A 16,069-nucleotide genomic window follows, 5' to 3' on the forward strand; every position below is an offset into this window, starting at 1 on the left:
AAAGGGAGGTCACCAGGGAAGTTTTGCAGGGGTCTGTACTAGGATCTGTGATCTTTAATGAGTTCCTAAATGATCTGGAAAAAGGTGTGAGCAGTGAGGTGATGAGGTTTGCTGACAATACGGCTGGCCAAAGCACTGGTGCTGTTGATGAATACAGATACAAATGCAAAATGAGGTTAACCTGCAAGAGGTGTCATCTTAATCCATGCTTGCTCTTACAGCTCTGGGAAAAAAAGAAGTAATTTGGAGGCTTGATTCAGAAATCACATAAATCAGCCTAGAACCTTGTAATTGTTAGAAGTTGTCTCAGGCCTCATTCAAACTGAAAAGCTTTGGGATAAGGTAACAGGATAGGCAGCAGTGCTGCAGCTCAAAGGGCAGAGTCACTGCCCTGCTGTGTGCCATCGCTGCTGGGAGCAAGGACACTTTCACTTGGAGCATCCACAACTCCGGGAACCGCAGGTCTCCCCGGTCTGGTGCTGTGCGGTGCGTGGTGGTCTGACTCACATGGTGCCATCAGATGGCTGTGGTGCTAGGGCAGGTTTCTTTCTGCATCTCTCAAACACTGCTTATACAGGTACTGCTGCTGGCATCTGTGCTGAACTGTGTTTGTGGCAGGAGCAATTTAGCTGCTGGAACTGCCGTTTTGTCCCCTTGCTGGCTCCCCTGTGCCCTGCCAGTTGTGAAGGGAGAGACCTTGTACCCCAAGGCCCCCATGGTGAGAGAGGCTGTTGAGGATAAAGGAACTTTGAAAGTGTCATGGGTTACCTAATAGAGGTCAGTGTTGGCAGCACCATGGGGTGACTAAAACAACACCATCCTACTTAGCACTGGGCACAAGGGCTGTGCAGACTGTGCTTGTTCCTGAGCGGGTTGTTTCAGATGTGAGATAAGATGCAGGGACAAGCCTGCTGGCAGGGATGCCAAAGTGGGGCAAAGTTTACACATGAAGGCTTTCTGTTAGCAATCCAGTGTTGTAGCCCAGACCTATCTTTTCTCTCGGGATGGGCATCTGCCTCCTTTCTGCTGCTGGCTGCAGCCGACAGCTGAGCCCTGCTCCCAGTCGCAGAGCCGTGCCATTGACTTCCCAGCCCAACTGCATGGGAAGCAGAGGTGTGACCGCAGCATGTTCTTGCTCAGCAGTGTTCTCCTTTGTGAACAGACACATATCTGATCACTTTAATGATGAAGCAAAGTTTATGTTTTGTTTTATTAATTGTTCCTTCTTCTCCTTCCTTTTTAGAGACCAAATGCTGCTGGCTGCAAGAGACATTCATATTTGTTTTTAAAGGATTGAAGATTGTTGTATGGATTTAGTAGGTGAGGTAGTTGTCTAGATGAATGTGTCTTTGTGCTGATGAGGTGCAAGAAGGGAAGAGTCCAGCTTTCTTCTTATTTCCCATGTGGGCTGGTAAGGTGGGCAATTTGGGAAGTGTGGGAAGATAAGGGATCAACTGAGTACAGCTTGTCTAGGAACCAGGATGTGATTTGTGCTGCATGTTACCTGCAAAGAACTTCAGGTGAAGGTGTCTGTCACTAGTGCTTTATACCAGATGTGCTAGAAAGGTGTGCAAAAGACCATTGAGACAGATTAAACATCCTGCAACTGAATTTACACATCCCTGGGAGCAAAGATATTCCCACTGACTTTCCCCAGAGGTCCAATTTTTGGTTTGGTGCCAGTGAACTCCCTTGAACTGAGATGCTGAATTTGACAAAGCTGCTTTAGAGACTGGCTGTGGACTCTGTCTTTAAGAACAAATTGAATTCTTGGCATTTAGATCAGATTTTCATTCAAATCCATGAGTCTAAAATTATTCATGCTGACATCTCTTGGAGTATCCTAAGGCTTTCCTCTAGGTTGGGTATTATTTTATATTTTCAGCACATGAGTGATTGAATGACTGTATAGATCAGATTGCAACATTTTGTAACAACTGTTAGAGCCCTAGCAAAATATTTTAACACCTGAAGCAGCTCCACAGACTTGGAGAAGAGGTGGAACTTGACAGATAAAATGGATATAGCCTCTTATTACTGGTTCTTGCCTGACCACAGTACAGTGAGGGAATTGGATCAGGTCTCAGCTAATATTTTGCTCCATTTTGTGTCTCCTTAGGGGAGTGTCCAAAGACGAGCATCCTTCTTCCTTCAGCTTTAGTACAGACCAAATATTTACCTGAAACACGTTCTCTTCCTTAGTCTTTCTATAGGAAAGTCTCCACAGTGTGGGTGGTTAAGAGGAGCCTAGCAAAAAGCGGTCCCTTTCCCTAAAATCTCCTCCTCAGTAGAAATCTTTTCCTTCTTAGCACAGTAGGCTGTAAGAAGAGGCATTGGTAATAGGGCTGCCTACTTCTCACCTCCTTTTATATTTCAGGAAGCATATGGTGGTTGATGCATTTCCTGATGTGTACTTGAAAATCACATCAGTTTGAATCAAGGACCTCAGTTTACCAACATGAAGCTACAGATAACCCACACTTTCCAGCTCATCTACAGAAATCTTCAAGAGAGAGCTCAAAGCACTTAACAGAGGTGCCTGTTAACACTAGTCCACCTTCCTTGCAGGGAAATGAAGGTAGAAAGGAAGATGCTGGCTTGCTCATTTCTGTGTGGGCAGAACAAAATGGTGAATCTAGGTGACCTCAATTTCAGATGAGTGTTTGCTCCCTCAGGCTACCCTGTGACCTAGAACAGCTTTTGTAGCAATAATCAGGCCATGATATTAAATTCCCTTGTTCTGGGCCTCTTCAAGATTGGAGGGTGAGACTTTCCCACTTCTAAATGTGTATCATACTTCTGATTCTAGATAGCAGGATGCGAGGAATACTGATCCAGACATCAAAGCCACAACATTCTTTTCTTTATATTTCTTGGAAAAGAAAGGCGTCAGCAGGAATCTTTCTCATGTAAGGCCCCTGAACAGAACTTGTACTTTTTTCCGAATGTGCAGGTGATGGGACAGCTGTTACAGGAATTTCTCATTTGAATGTGTGCCAGCAATACGAAAAGAATATTGCTCATGCAGGTCATTTTTAAAAATCTCTTAGAAACTGTTCATTAGTTCAAATCTACCAGATGAGTCTAGTGGAAAAGGAACAAGAGACACTGATGTAATCAGGGTCCCAAATATGAGCACTTCGACATAACACACTATACACGTGTTCAAAGAGAAGATGGCAAAACAGCATGTTAGAAGTATCCCTCCTCCTCCAGCTCTTCTCTGAAGACCTCTGCCTCTGCAGCTCCACACAGCTCCCCTGTTTTTGCAGGTGCAGTGATGCTAGTAGCTATTTTTGCACTTAGCTTAGGGCAGCACTTCAGCCGCTGGACATCTGTGCCAAACTACTGCTTTCCTTTGCAGACTCCGCATCCCAGCGGCCTCCTGGAAAAGTGCAGGGAGTGTCACCTTCAGTCCCTGCCCTTGGGCAACACAGGAAGGGGGGCCAAATTCTCCTCTCTTCTGGCTTGAGAGGCTGGAAACTCATCACAGCACCGATCTGCTGGGCCAGTGGCTTGTGTTTGAGAGGAGGCAGCCCTTCCCCCTGACTTAGTCGATGTTTTTGCAGAAAGTGGAGGGGTTGCAGGTTGTATTTGGATATGGTGGGTCATTGACTGGGGGAAGAAGGGAAGGGAGAAAGGTCAGAGCTATTGGTTGGTAACAAAGGAACAAAGTTCAGAACAAAGTAACAAAGGACCTTTCTGTGGACACTACAGAAGTGCCCAAATGCAGTGAGTGCTCTTTTGCAAGCACTTCTTCTCAAACTGCAGGTCACAACACTGAAGAAAGTGGGGGTGGGTTGAAAAAACAGCTGTGAAGTGTTTGCATTCATCAGGGAACAGCTTACGACTTAGCTGCTGCTAGCAGTTAAAGGCAGTTATCCTCTCCTTGGCCAGAGCAGGCAGTTATCACCATTGCCTCTGGCCCCTCTATGCTGGAGTAAATGAGCTGGTGGTAGGGGAGGCCAAAGACAGGTGAGCCCCCAAGGGTGTGTGAGAGCAAGGCATTTGAGAACAACTGCCTCAGAGGAACCTGCTGAGGTTCCTCTGTGACAGAGGGTTATAGTTCACAGCAGGATGGGGAGGGAAGGACAGGAGTGCCCAACCTGCAGTTTGAGGGGAGACTTGTACGATATCACCCATCCCACAACCATGGGTCAGCATTTTCTCTAGATAGCAGCTAAAAGGTGGAAAAAATTACTCTCCCGGCTCTTTAGGGTTTTTATGACTCTGCTGAAGGGGATGGAAATGCTATTATCTAGAACGACAGTTCTGCAACTGAAGCTGGCTGCTGCTAGCCCATATCATCTTGAGGTGTTTCACCATGACAGGCAGTGAAATGGAGGTGTTTCCATCGCCTTCCCATCACTCCCACATTGTTGTCTCCGTCGCAGGGTCTGTGCTGGTGGGGCTGGCAGCAGAGTTGGGGACTGGGGGGAAGGAGGATGACTGGGAGTCAGCAGCAGGTCTGGAATGGTGCAGGGAGGGGATGCATGCAGAGGGACAGTGGGTTGGTGCTGGACAAGTGAGACACTAGAAGGGGTGCTCAGGCGGATGGGGAAGGTATGTTACGGAGATGAAACACTGCACTACATAAGATGTGGGTTATTAGCATGTTCTTCAAAGAAATTTGATGACAGAAGAGTTGGGAATCACTAAACTGAGGTGCAGGAACTGTTGCTCTCACCTGTCTTGATCCTAAAACTGGTGACTACATCCAATGTCAATGGTAAGTGCAAGTAGCTGTGGGGTCCTGTTATAACTAAAGTCTATTTCTCTGTCTACTAGGACTGAAATCAAACATTTGACCAGAAATGTGACCATTGTTTAGTGCCCTCTGTTTCCACAGTTTTCATGGTGACTTGTCTATATGGAAACATGATGGCAAAACATACTCTGGTGTGAATTTAAAACATGACAGCTCTTCTGCAGTAAGGGTACATAAGTACATTTTTTCCACACTTGAATAAATCTAGATGTTTATTTTAACCAAGTTCCAAAGAGAACTAAACTGAGTTTCACAAGAGGCCCCTCAATGGTGAATAAGGTTATTCACCTGATGCTAGTACACTACTTCCCTGTAACTATCCTGGAGTATTTTCCCATTAAAATAAGGCCTATATCTGGAATTTGGTGTCTTCATTTTACCCTTTTCTTTCCTCATACAATTTACTACTGTATTACTTCTATTTTTTTTCTTTTATTTTTAACTTAAGGCACATAAAAACAGACTTTTAATGAGATGTTTGTTACTTCTTTACTCTCTTTATAGTAACTTGACACCTCAGACCAGATTTAAACGCTTCTAACACTGTAAGAGTAAGAAAAGATTCATTAGCACCTTGTGACATTTTGAGCTTAAAATCTCCCTATTGGCACAATGTCTTTTATGATTTGTATTTTTTGTTTTTCGCCTCCTGTACTTGCCATAATTATGTTTTCTATTAGCATGTATACTAAAGTCTCTCTTCTTTTGCATCAGCAGCAATGGGGTGAAATTGCAAATATATGTTCTACCCGCATACAAAAGTGTCATGCATGCTAAGAAACAAAATGGAAGTTTGTGCTTCAGATCAGAAGTGCCACAGAAATTCTTTTTGCAGAATCCTCCTCTTTGCCATGCTCCTTTTATCTTAAAAGACAGATGAGCTGCTAAAGTAAGATTAGTTCTCTATTCCATACCCCTCTTAATGGTGTGTGTGTGAGGAAGGAGCTGATTTGTGACAAATCAGAAGTTAAAATCAATGGACAAACTCATTGCATACTGACTTTTTTTTTTTCCTATAAAATTAAATGAATCATCTCTGAACTGTTTTTCTTCTGACAGGAAATGGTGAGTGTTAACATGTATGGCGGGGCCTCAACAAGAGGAGGGTGGAAAATCTGAACCAGGCAAAAATAGGAGGATCCAAATAACTGCATTTTAAAAAAATGTTGACAGGTGACTCTCAGTTCTTCCATCTCTAAAATGGGGATGGTCTTTACTTGTTTTGGAAAGGAGTGGTAATGTGAAATAAATAAATGCAATGCTCTTAAATACTAATGGCCTGGGGTAAAGTCATAGGGAAGGGGAGGAAAAGGAGCAAACAATTAATGCACAGTTAAACACTTAACCTCCTTAAAGTGATCTTTGCTAGGACTTGTCATGTCATTGGCAGTGTGCAGTATGCTTTAACCTAGTGCAAGGTTAAGTGTTATAAAAAGGACATGCAAAAAATGGAAAATTACCTTATTCCTACAACAATGACCTATTGTCTTACAGGCATTAAGTCTGGTTTGAATTCCTGCATATTTTTTAAATGAAAAGTCATATGTTATTGGTCATAACAACCTATATTTTTCATGATGGCTGGGAAGTGAAGTAAAGAGGCTTTCTGATCTGGGTCTGCAGTTTGAGCTGGCTCAGGCTGGCAGTATTGGCAACAATGTTCTGTGTGATTTGGCAGAAGTTCATTGTTGCTATTCCAGATGTCTCTGTCCACATCGACAGAGCATCCAGAGATGGACAGCACTGAGTACCACTGAGGTCCTGCTACCTTTTGATGGTCACCTCCTCTAGTGTGAGGCAGCAAAGCTTGTTGTAATTGTGATTACAAACATATAAAAGGGAGAGAGAATCTCTCTTAGCAACTATCCTCCATGTCTACTACTATTTTGTGTCTGCATTGCAGGGAAATGTGTACTACTTCTGTGTATCCTAATTAGGCTTGATCATGACTAGAGTAGTAACCTCTAGTGCATAACTTCAGGCTTACTGAGTTGCTAATCACACAGTAAGGTATAACTGTAAGGGGAAGGGAGGAAGAGACTGCTGTCCTTGTGTATGCACTACTAAATGAGACGACACTATATTCAGTTCTCCTTGTACGCCTTGATTTTTCTCTGGTGCTTATGCACCCTCCCCCTAATAACACTTGACTGCCTACTTGTGAGGTGGTTGTGAGAACATACTGTCTCATTAAAAATAGGGGAAAGGAATAATGGAGTAAATACATAAGTGGGAAAAAAAACAGAAATAAGATGAATTTATTATAATTACAAAAAAAGCTTCAAGTTGCGAAATGGCTATTTAAAACCTGATCGAGATCAGTAATCTCCAAAGTGCAGTAGCAAAAGACTAAAACAATGAGCTTCGGTGTTGCTTAGGCATATATTGAGAGGTTTTTCCCATGGAGAGGTTTGGTGTTGCAGTGCTATATATGATTTAGACATACAAATGTATTCTGTCTGACTATGTGTGTGAAAGATATTTAATGCTTAGGTGTTACAATCTTGAGAGTATCAAATTACACATTGGGGAAGATGTGCTATTGTGCTGTATTATCACTTTCAAAATAAGACTTTCAGAGAATGGGGAAAATAGTTCTTTTGTGGGAAATAGTTATTCTGTGGGGTAGAAAGGCTTCTGTCCCAAACCCTGTCATTAGCACCAGCAATGTGAAAAGAGTTATTGGGGGTAACAAGATTCAGCTTACAAATTCTGTTTCAAGTTTAGTATTTATAGGACACTCTAAAGGTTTTACCACACCCAGCTGGGGTGGAGCAGACATATAGTCATCTCCCTGATTTCAGGAGACTTTAGGAAACGTGTTAATACTACCACTATTAAATTCTCTATGCCACCTATTACTATGTGAAGTAAAAACAGTCTTGCAATCAAGTTCTCTCACCTTTATAAAATTCCTAGTGAATATTGCTCTATAAGCCATCCTGCTTCCTGTGTTGTTTGGCTACCCAGATCTAGATATGTTCAATTTGCCATCTTAATTGGCTTCCTTGCCTGAGAAATAGCTCCTCACCTGGAGGACTTCAATGATGAGGAAGAGTGAGAAAGAAAACAGAAGTGTGAGAGAAGAATATTTTCCCTAAGTCCTTTATACCCTAAGAATAGAAGAAAAGGTTAAACCACATATGCAATGTTTGTAATCATGGAGTATTTTGAATTAACTGAAGATGAAGGGTCACCCAAATCCTCAAGAGGTTCATTTGTCCTCCTGGTAGTGAAATGAGAGCAGAATGAGGTGATTTTTTTTCCACGCAGAGATCTTGTGTTTTGTGAAGTTGACTGTCTGGTCAGCATTATATGTAAACTGTACAAGTACAGTTTGTATACATTAGATACAAATGCAGAAATATGATGGTACTAAACAGGCCCTTTGCTATTAATGGACAAACTTCAAGTTAAATGAATTAGGAACTCCATTCAGGTACACAAAAATAAATACAAAGTTTTAGCTGATAAGGAGATGTGTGTTAATAGTGTACTCATGACAGTTTGGATAAACAGTTTTTGACTACTTACTACTTAGTGCTGTAGACAAGCTTTTACGTACAGAAGCTGCTGTGATTTGATCTGTAACCTGGCAAATGAGCACTAAGCAAAAATCATGATTTTCTTCCTAGTTTTGCATCAAAATATGAATATAATGGTGTTTTCAGATTTCCTACAGACTTTCCTGCATTTTTTTCATGTTAATGAATCATTTCTACAGATTTTACAGAATTAGCATTATGTACGTATGTATGTGGTTTATTCCTGCATGAAGAGATTTACATGAAGCTCAGTGATCTGACACTAATCTTTTTCATATGTGGTCATGGTGTCTCTGGTCATGACATAAACATTTTAAAAAGTTGCTATTTTAACAATAGCAAAAAGCTGCACAGAAAGTAGTTCATTCTAATACAAATAAAGTATATGGTACCTACCATTTCACACTGACCCTCTGGGAACTTTAGGCTTGGAACTATGGAAAATTTCACTAATTCACTATTTCGCAGTAGACAGAGGTACAAACCTCAGCAAGAAAAGCTGAGGCACAGTTTGTGGGAGTTTGTGCTACCTCAATCTCTTTGAAATCAATTTATTTTAAACAGTTAGTTTCTAAATGCTCGCTTTCTTCTCAGATGTGAAGAAGACCCTCTGAAGATTAACACTAAGTTCCCTAATTGACATAAACATTAAAGGAGAAATTGTAATTTACAAAGAAAAACAAAACTTTTGCTCTCTCAGGGTCTGTTTTGTTCCAGGACATAGAGTTTATTGTCTCCACTCTAACCAAACGCAACTGCTTTTGAGATGAGACACCGCTGGGCGAAAATAGGTCCTTTCATGGTCTCTCAGATGAAGAAAATAAGCGATTTCGTGGCAAATATAATACTAAAAAAACATTTTTTAATCTCCGAAGAAACACAAGCCGAGTGGTGGAGAGCGCCCGGGCGCCGGCGGCGGGCAGGGCTCGGCAGTGAACCAATCAGCGCGCGCCTCGCCTCTATAAATAGGGGCCGCCACCACTGCTCAGTGCTCATTGCGCCTGGTGCATTGCAATGTCTGAGACCGCGCCGGCTGTAGCGCCCGCCGCCCCTTTGGCCCCGGCGGCAAAAGTCACTGCTCAGAAGCCGAAGAAGGTGGCGGGCGGCTCCAAAGCCCGCAAGTCCTCGGGCCCCAGCGTCACCGAGCTGATCACCAAGGCCGTGTCCGCCTCCAAGGAGCGCAAGGGGCTCTCGTTGGCCGCGCTAAAGAAGACGTTGGCTGCTGGTGGCTACGATGTGGAGAAGAACAACAGCCGCATCAAGTTGGGATTAAAGAGCCTCGTCAGCAAGGGCACCCTGGTGCAGACCAAGGGCACCGGCGCCTCCGGCTCTTTTCGGCTTAACAAAAAGCCTGGCGAAACAAAAGAAAAAGCACCAAAGAAGCGGGCAGTGGCAGCCAAGCCCAAGAAGCCCGTGGTTAAGAAGCCTGTGAGCACTGCCAAGAAGCCCAAAAAGGCAGCAGCGGTGGTAAAGAAGAGCCCCAAGAAAGCGAAGAAGCTGGCGGCTGCTGCTGCCAAGAAAGCAACCAAGAGCCCCAAGAAGGCTGCCAAGGCTGCAAAGCCCAAGAAGGCAACGAAGAGCCCGGCCAAGGCGAAAGCGGTGAAGCTGAAGCCCGCCAAGTCGAAGGCGACCAAGCCCAAAGCAGCCAAGGCGAAGAAGGCGGCACCCAAGAAGAAGTAAGTCCCCTGTGAAAGAAAACTCCTGGTCCGTTTCTGAAAACAACGGCTCTTTTAAGAGCCACTCAAGCTTTTCCAAAAGGAGCTGAAATGCTGTGATTGCTCAGGATTCTTTACTGGGAACCCGAAAGGGGGACAGGAGGGAAAGTCGAGGATTTTACATTGTAGCTAAGAGGCAAAAAGAGATGGTTAAGAAAACTTTCAGCACTACAGTTAGCCTGTTTTTGCAGAGTGGTTGCTTTGAAAAGCCCGCACTGTGCAAGGATTGGCTGTATATACAAAACTGGCAAATTCCTACACAGGAGCTTTATTAATAATGCACAGCCCCACCTCTTGATGGGGAAGGGGGGAGTAATGCAAGATGCAAGAGAAGTTAAATGAATGGAAAAGGATCAGATTGTTAAGTGTTTAAGTGTTTGATTACCTGGCCCATTTGAAAAGGTGCTATGATTTATGACACTAAATCAATGAATTTGCAGCTCATTTTCTGAATTCTGTTGGTGGCTCTGAAAAGAGCCTTTGGGTTTCTTTAGGGAAGACTTCCCAGGCGTTCTTCTTGGTGCTCACTTGGCTTTAGCCTTGTGGCTGTCAGTCTTCTTGGGCAGCAGCACTGCCTGGATGTTGGGCAGCACGCCGCCCTGCGCGATGGTGACCTTGCCCAGCAGCTTGTTGAGCTCCTCGTCGTTGCGGATGGCCAGCTGCAGGTGGCGCGGGATGATGCGCGTCTTCTTGTTGTCGCGCGCCGCGTTGCCCGCCAGCTCCAGGATCTCGGCCGTCAGGTACTCCAGCACGGCCGCCAGGTACACTGGCGCGCCGGCGCCCACCCGCTCCGCGTAGTTGCCTTTGCGCAGCAGCCGGTGCACGCGGCCCACGGGGAACTGCAGCCCGGCCCGCGACGAGCGCGACTTGGCCTTGGCCCGCGCCTTCCCGCCCTGCTTCCCGCGACCAGACATCTCGATTCAGTCTTTGCAAGCAAAGGATATGAAAAAATGAAAGAATAGTCGCAGCTCGGCCTTATATCCCTTCCCAGCGAAAGGAACGAATGTCGATAGGCTGAGAAGTCGGCATTGCTGAAACAGCCAATGGGAAGGCGAATCGAATTCCAACCAATGGTGGTGAACTACTGAGAATAACGACAGTCTGTATCTCTGGCTGCCAATACAAAATGAGAGTTCAGAGACAGTTAATTTGCATACGGTCCCTATAAAAACGGGGGGCGCAGAATGCTTTTTTAGCTCGTTGAAGTGATTTCTTTCAGTTTAGTTTTAAAAGTGGTGATATTGCTATGCCAGAGCCAGCGAAGTCGGCACCCGCGCCCAAGAAGGGCTCCAAGAAGGCGGTGACCAAGACGCAGAAGAAGGGCGACAAGAAACGGCGCAAGAGCCGCAAGGAGAGCTACTCGATCTATGTGTACAAGGTGTTGAAGCAGGTGCACCCGGACACGGGCATCTCATCCAAGGCCATGGGCATCATGAACTCCTTCGTCAACGACATCTTCGAGCGCATCGCCGGCGAGGCGTCGCGCCTGGCACACTACAACAAGCGCTCCACCATCACGTCGCGGGAGATCCAAACCGCCGTGCGGCTGCTGCTGCCCGGTGAGCTGGCCAAGCACGCTGTCTCTGAGGGTACCAAGGCTGTCACCAAGTACACCAGCTCTAAGTAAGCTGCTTCTGTGCTCGGCGCCAGACCCTCTCAACCCAAAGGCTCTTTTAAGAGCCACCCACCCTCTCAGTAAAAGAGCTAATCACAGTGGTGATTGTTTTTCTAAGTACTTCAAAGCAAAAAAAAAAAAAAAAAAAAAAAAAAAAAAAAAAGGCTGTAGGAGCACTCCTGTTTCAAGTATTGAGGCGTGCCAGGTTATACTGAACAGTAAGATGCATACTGTGAGAGAAACTATTTATGACCTTAGTTCACAGTAATGGTTTGCAACGTCTACCTACATTTAAGAGGAGACTTGGGGTGGGGGGGAGAGAGGTTCTCGCTCTTTGGTACACACAGGGCTTCTATGCTGTCATGCTGCTGCCTCTTGCCTAAACCTGAAGCGCAGCTTGTTTGCCGAAGGGAACATCCGAGCGTTTCATTATGAAAGAAGGGGAAAATGTTATTGCGGGAGCCCAGGCTTTTTTTGATAACTCCCGACTGTTCGGGTTAAAACCCAGGGCAATGCGCGTGTTCTCGTAAACGTCTGACAAAGCGCGTCCCGAGAAGGAGGTGCCTTCTCCCTCCCGAGAAGGTCTGTGGGCGAGGAGTGAGAGTCGTGAACGTCTACGGCAAGAAGGATTCGGGACGACCGTGCGCATTTGCACAACAAAGAATTGCACAGTGCACCCCCAGCCCCAAGCGCGGGCTACCCCACGGGCCCTTCCCCGACCCTTCCGCCCCCGCGTTCGCCCCCCCCCCCAGCACCTCCCACCGGCGCTGGAAATGCCGCAGGGAAACCGCCCGAGGCTCAGGGGCGGCGGGGGACCACGGCGCCTGGGAGCTCCGCGGCTGGAGCTGCGCGGCGCGGCGCGGTCCGACCTGAGTGAGGACTGCGCCGAGCTCGCTTGCGGGAGGGCGAGCAAGCCCGCGCGCCGCAGGGAGGCGGCGGTGATTGGTCGCCGTGGCGCTCAGCAGCTCGCGGCTCGGAGCGCGTCTCCGACTCCGCCGCGCGCGTTCCTCTGAGCACAGCAGGGCGCAAACCCGGGGCGGCGGGGCGGAGAGCCTTGGCGATAGGCGACGGGCCGGCTGCGAACAACGCCTCCAGCGTCCCTGCTACCCCCCGAACCGAAGGCGATTATTGAGGGGGAGGAAACACCGAACGCTCGGCAGAGACAGAGACAGAGGCTGCCGAGTGAAGGAGCTTTCGCTAGCAGCCCCGAGGTGGAGGAGGGAGTGGGGGGGAGGGGAGAGAGACGGCGGGACAGAGACGCCAGCAGCGGGACCCTGCTACACCGGTCGGCTACGGCCTTCCTCGCCCCCCCAAGACGCCCCCGCCGCCTCGTTCTGCTGTTCGTGGGGGTGGTTCACACACACTTACTTACTCAGCGAAGGAGCGGGCACTGAGGGGCTCTGGAGACAGGGAAGGCCCCGCCCCGGGTGGGGGGGTGGGAGGCTTCGGGGAACCAAGGGGGCGTGGCGTGGCGGACGGCTTTCCCGCCGGCGGGGCGCGAGCTTTTCAAATGTTGGCCTCGGCCAATGGCAGCCGGCCTTGCGCGGACGTCCAATCGGTGAGGGGCGCTTCGGCTATAAATACTGCCGCCTCGGCGCCGCTATTACGGCTCGGTCTTTTCAGCTGAAGGGAGGCGGGCAGAGCACTTGGTTATTACAGGGCGATGGCGCGGACGAAGCAGACAGCGCGGAAGTCGACGGGCGGGAAGGCGCCGCGCAAGCAGCTGGCCACCAAGGCGGCCCGCAAGAGCGCGCCGGCCACGGGCGGCGTGAAGAAGCCGCACCGCTACCGGCCCGGCACGGTGGCGCTGCGCGAGATCCGGCGCTACCAGAAGTCGACAGAGCTGCTGATCCGCAAGCTGCCCTTCCAGCGCCTGGTACGCGAGATCGCGCAGGACTTCAAGACGGACCTGCGCTTCCAGAGCTCGGCCGTCATGGCGCTGCAGGAGGCGAGCGAAGCCTACCTGGTGGGGCTCTTCGAGGACACCAACCTGTGCGCCATCCACGCCAAGCGCGTCACCATCATGCCCAAGGACATCCAGCTCGCCCGCCGCATCCGCGGTGAGCGCGCCTGAGGCTCCTGCCACTGCCCATCTGGTGCTGGCAGAGACCTAGGCAGCCCACATAGACCCAAAGGCTCTTTTAAGAGCCACTCCATACCCAGTAAAAGGAGCTGTTGACACTGTCTTTAACAATCACTGTGATTGCTAATTAAAAATGGTCATTGCAAATTTAAATCTGCTTTTCTCCCCTATTTTGCAATGCTTATGCAGGGTTATATTGAATCTTTGTTCAAAACTCTCAAAAGTGCTTATTGCAGCAATTGTAGGTACTGTACTTATATCCAGGGAAGTAGCTGTACTGAAAGGGATCGTTTTTCCATTATGGACAAAAAAGATTCATACCCCCTTCCAATCCTTGTGAGTTTCACTATCCTTTTTTCAAGTCCCCTATAATAAACTTTAATAGACTTCATATAGACAACTAAAATGTTTTGTTTGCATGCATTTTGCTAAAATACATGAGTATTACAGCTCTTTTATAGCAGTCGCTGTTAAAAGGGCAGGCATGGATTATGCATGTTATCTAATATTTACAAGCTCTCCTAAACATCTTTTTAATTAGCTAATTTATGGTATCTGAATGCAATTTATCTGAAACAAAGATTCAACATAACCCTGCATAAGCATTGCAAAATGGGGGGAAAAGCAGATTTAAATTTGCAATGACCATTTTTAATTAGCAATCACAGTGATTGTTAAAGACAGTGTCAACAGCTCCTTTTACTGGGTATGGAGTGGCTCTTAAAAGAGCCTTTGGGTCTATGTGGGCTGCCTAGGTCTCTGCCAGCACCAGATGGGCAGTGGCAGGAGCCTCAGGCGCGCTCACCGCGGATGCGGCGGGCGAGCTGGATGTCCTTGGGCATGATGGTGACGCGCTTGGCGTGGATGGCGCACAGGTTGGTGTCTTCGAAGAGCCCCACCAGGTAGGCTTCGCTCGCCTCCTGCAGCGCCATGACGGCCGAGCTCTGGAAGCGCAGGTCCGTCTTGAAGTCCTGCGCGATCTCGCGTACCAGGCGCTGGAAGGGCAGCTTGCGGATCAGCAGCTCTGTCGACTTCTGGTAGCGCCGGATCTCGCGCAGCGCCACCGTGCCGGGCCGGTAGCGGTGCGGCTTCTTCACGCCGCCCGTGGCCGGCGCGCTCTTGCGGGCCGCCTTGGTGGCCAGCTGCTTGCGCGGCGCCTTCCCGCCCGTCGACTTCCGCGCTGTCTGCTTCGTCCGCGCCATCGCCCTGTAATAACCAAGTGCTCTGCCCGCCTCCCTTCAGCTGAAAAAACCGAGCCGTAATAGCGGCGCCGAGGCGGCAGTATTTATAGCCGAAGCGCCCCTCACCGATTGGACGTCCGCGCAAGGCCGGCTGCCATTGGCCGAGGCCAACATTTGAAAAGCTCGCGCCCCGCCGGCGGGAAAGCCGTCCGCCACGCCACGCCCCCTTGGTTCCCCGAAGCCTCCCACCCCCCCACCCGGGGCGGGGCCTTCCCTGTCTCCAGAGCCCCTCAGTGCCCGCTCCTTCGCTGAGTAAGTAAGTGTGTGTGAACCACCCCCACGAACAGCAGAACGAGGCGGCGGGGGCGTCTTGGGGGGGCGAGGAAGGCCGTAGCCGACCGGTGTAGCAGGGTCCCGCTGCTGGCGTCTCTGTCCCGCCGTCTCTCTCCCCTCCCCCCCACTCCCTCCTCCACCTCGGGGCTGCTAGCGAAAGCTCCTTCACTCGGCAGCCTCTGTCTCTGTCTCTGCCGAGCGTTCGGTGTTTCCTCCCCCTCAATAATCGCCTTCGGTTCGGGGGGTAGCAGGGACGCTGGAGGCGTTGTTCGCAGCCGGCCCGTCGCCTATCGCCAAGGCTCTCCGCCCCGCCGCCCCGGGTTTGCGCCCTGCTGTGCTCAGAGGAACGCGCGCGGCGGAGTCGGAGACGCGCTCCGAGCCGCGAGCTGCTGAGCGCCACGGCGACCAATCACCGCCGCCTCCCTGCGGCGCGCGGGCTTGCTCGCCCTCCCGCAAGCGAGCTCGGCGCAGTCCTCACTCAGGTCGGACCGCGCCGCGCCGCGCAGCTCCAGCCGCGGAGCTCCCAGGCGCCGTGGTCCCCCGCCGCCCCTGAGCCTCGGGCGGTTTCCCTGCGGCATTTCCAGCGCCGGTGGGAGGTGCTGGGGGGGGGGGGCGAACGCGGGGGCGGAAGGGTCGGGGAAGGGCCCGTGGGGTAGCCCGCGCTTGGGGCTGGGGGTGCACTGTGCAATTCTTTGTTGTGCAAATGCGCACGGTCGTCCCGAATCCTTCTTGCCGTAGACGTTCACGACTCTCACTCCTCGCCCACAGACCTTCTCGGGAGGGAGAAGGCACCTCCTTCTCGGGACGCGCTTTGTCAGACGTTTACGAG

The 16,069-nt window shown here is 49.2% G+C and overlaps 5 protein-coding genes across 5 annotated transcripts; 3 read left to right on the forward strand and 2 right to left on the reverse strand.

Moving 5' to 3' along the window:
* The first annotated feature begins 9,303 nt into the window (after window positions 1-9,303).
* On the forward strand, window positions 9,304-10,202 carry LOC106488562 (histone H1.01-like). Its single transcript, XM_013947424.2, has one exon. It carries the CDS (start codon window positions 9,328-9,330, stop codon window positions 9,991-9,993), a length of 666 nt encoding a protein of 221 aa, XP_013802878.2. The 5' UTR covers window positions 9,304-9,327; the 3' UTR covers window positions 9,994-10,202.
* Window positions 10,203-10,469: 267 nt separating this feature from the next.
* LOC106488124 (histone H2A-IV) lies at window positions 10,470-10,942 on the reverse strand. The gene has a single exon (XM_013946977.2). It carries the CDS (start codon window positions 10,940-10,942, stop codon window positions 10,553-10,555), a length of 390 nt encoding a protein of 129 aa, XP_013802431.2. The 3' UTR covers window positions 10,470-10,552.
* Window positions 10,943-11,267: 325 nt separating this feature from the next.
* LOC106488345 (histone H2B 5) lies at window positions 11,268-11,715 on the forward strand. The gene has a single exon (XM_013947200.2). It carries the CDS (start codon window positions 11,275-11,277, stop codon window positions 11,653-11,655), a length of 381 nt encoding a protein of 126 aa, XP_013802654.1. The 5' UTR covers window positions 11,268-11,274; the 3' UTR covers window positions 11,656-11,715.
* Window positions 11,716-13,135: 1,420 nt separating this feature from the next.
* Window positions 13,136-13,879, forward strand: LOC136994280 (histone H3). Its single transcript, XM_067311354.1, has one exon. It carries the CDS (start codon window positions 13,307-13,309, stop codon window positions 13,715-13,717), a length of 411 nt encoding a protein of 136 aa, XP_067167455.1. The 5' UTR covers window positions 13,136-13,306; the 3' UTR covers window positions 13,718-13,879.
* A 476-nt stretch (window positions 13,880-14,355) lies between these two features.
* LOC136994282 (histone H3) lies at window positions 14,356-14,969 on the reverse strand. The gene has a single exon (XM_067311365.1). It carries the CDS (start codon window positions 14,926-14,928, stop codon window positions 14,518-14,520), a length of 411 nt encoding a protein of 136 aa, XP_067167466.1. The 5' UTR covers window positions 14,929-14,969; the 3' UTR covers window positions 14,356-14,517.
* Window positions 14,970-16,069: the final 1,100 nt, after the last annotated feature.

This window comes from Apteryx mantelli, chromosome 1 (genome assembly GCF_036417845.1).
Source record: "Apteryx mantelli isolate bAptMan1 chromosome 1, bAptMan1.hap1, whole genome shotgun sequence".
In the NCBI taxonomy this organism is placed as follows: Eukaryota; Metazoa; Chordata; class Aves; order Apterygiformes; family Apterygidae; genus Apteryx; species Apteryx mantelli.

What these genes read in the sequence shown, in the direction of transcription:
- LOC106488562 (XM_013947424.2), top strand. Translation starts at nt 9,328, where the DNA reads ATGTCTGAGACCGCGCCGGCTGTAGCGCCCGCCGCCCCTTTGGCCCCG.
- LOC106488124 (XM_013946977.2), bottom strand. Translation starts at nt 10,942, where the DNA reads ATGTCTGGTCGCGGGAAGCAGGGCGGGAAGGCGCGGGCCAAGGCCAAG.
- LOC106488345 (XM_013947200.2), top strand. Translation starts at nt 11,275, where the DNA reads ATGCCAGAGCCAGCGAAGTCGGCACCCGCGCCCAAGAAGGGCTCCAAG.
- LOC136994280 (XM_067311354.1), top strand. Translation starts at nt 13,307, where the DNA reads ATGGCGCGGACGAAGCAGACAGCGCGGAAGTCGACGGGCGGGAAGGCG.
- LOC136994282 (XM_067311365.1), bottom strand. Translation starts at nt 14,928, where the DNA reads ATGGCGCGGACGAAGCAGACAGCGCGGAAGTCGACGGGCGGGAAGGCG.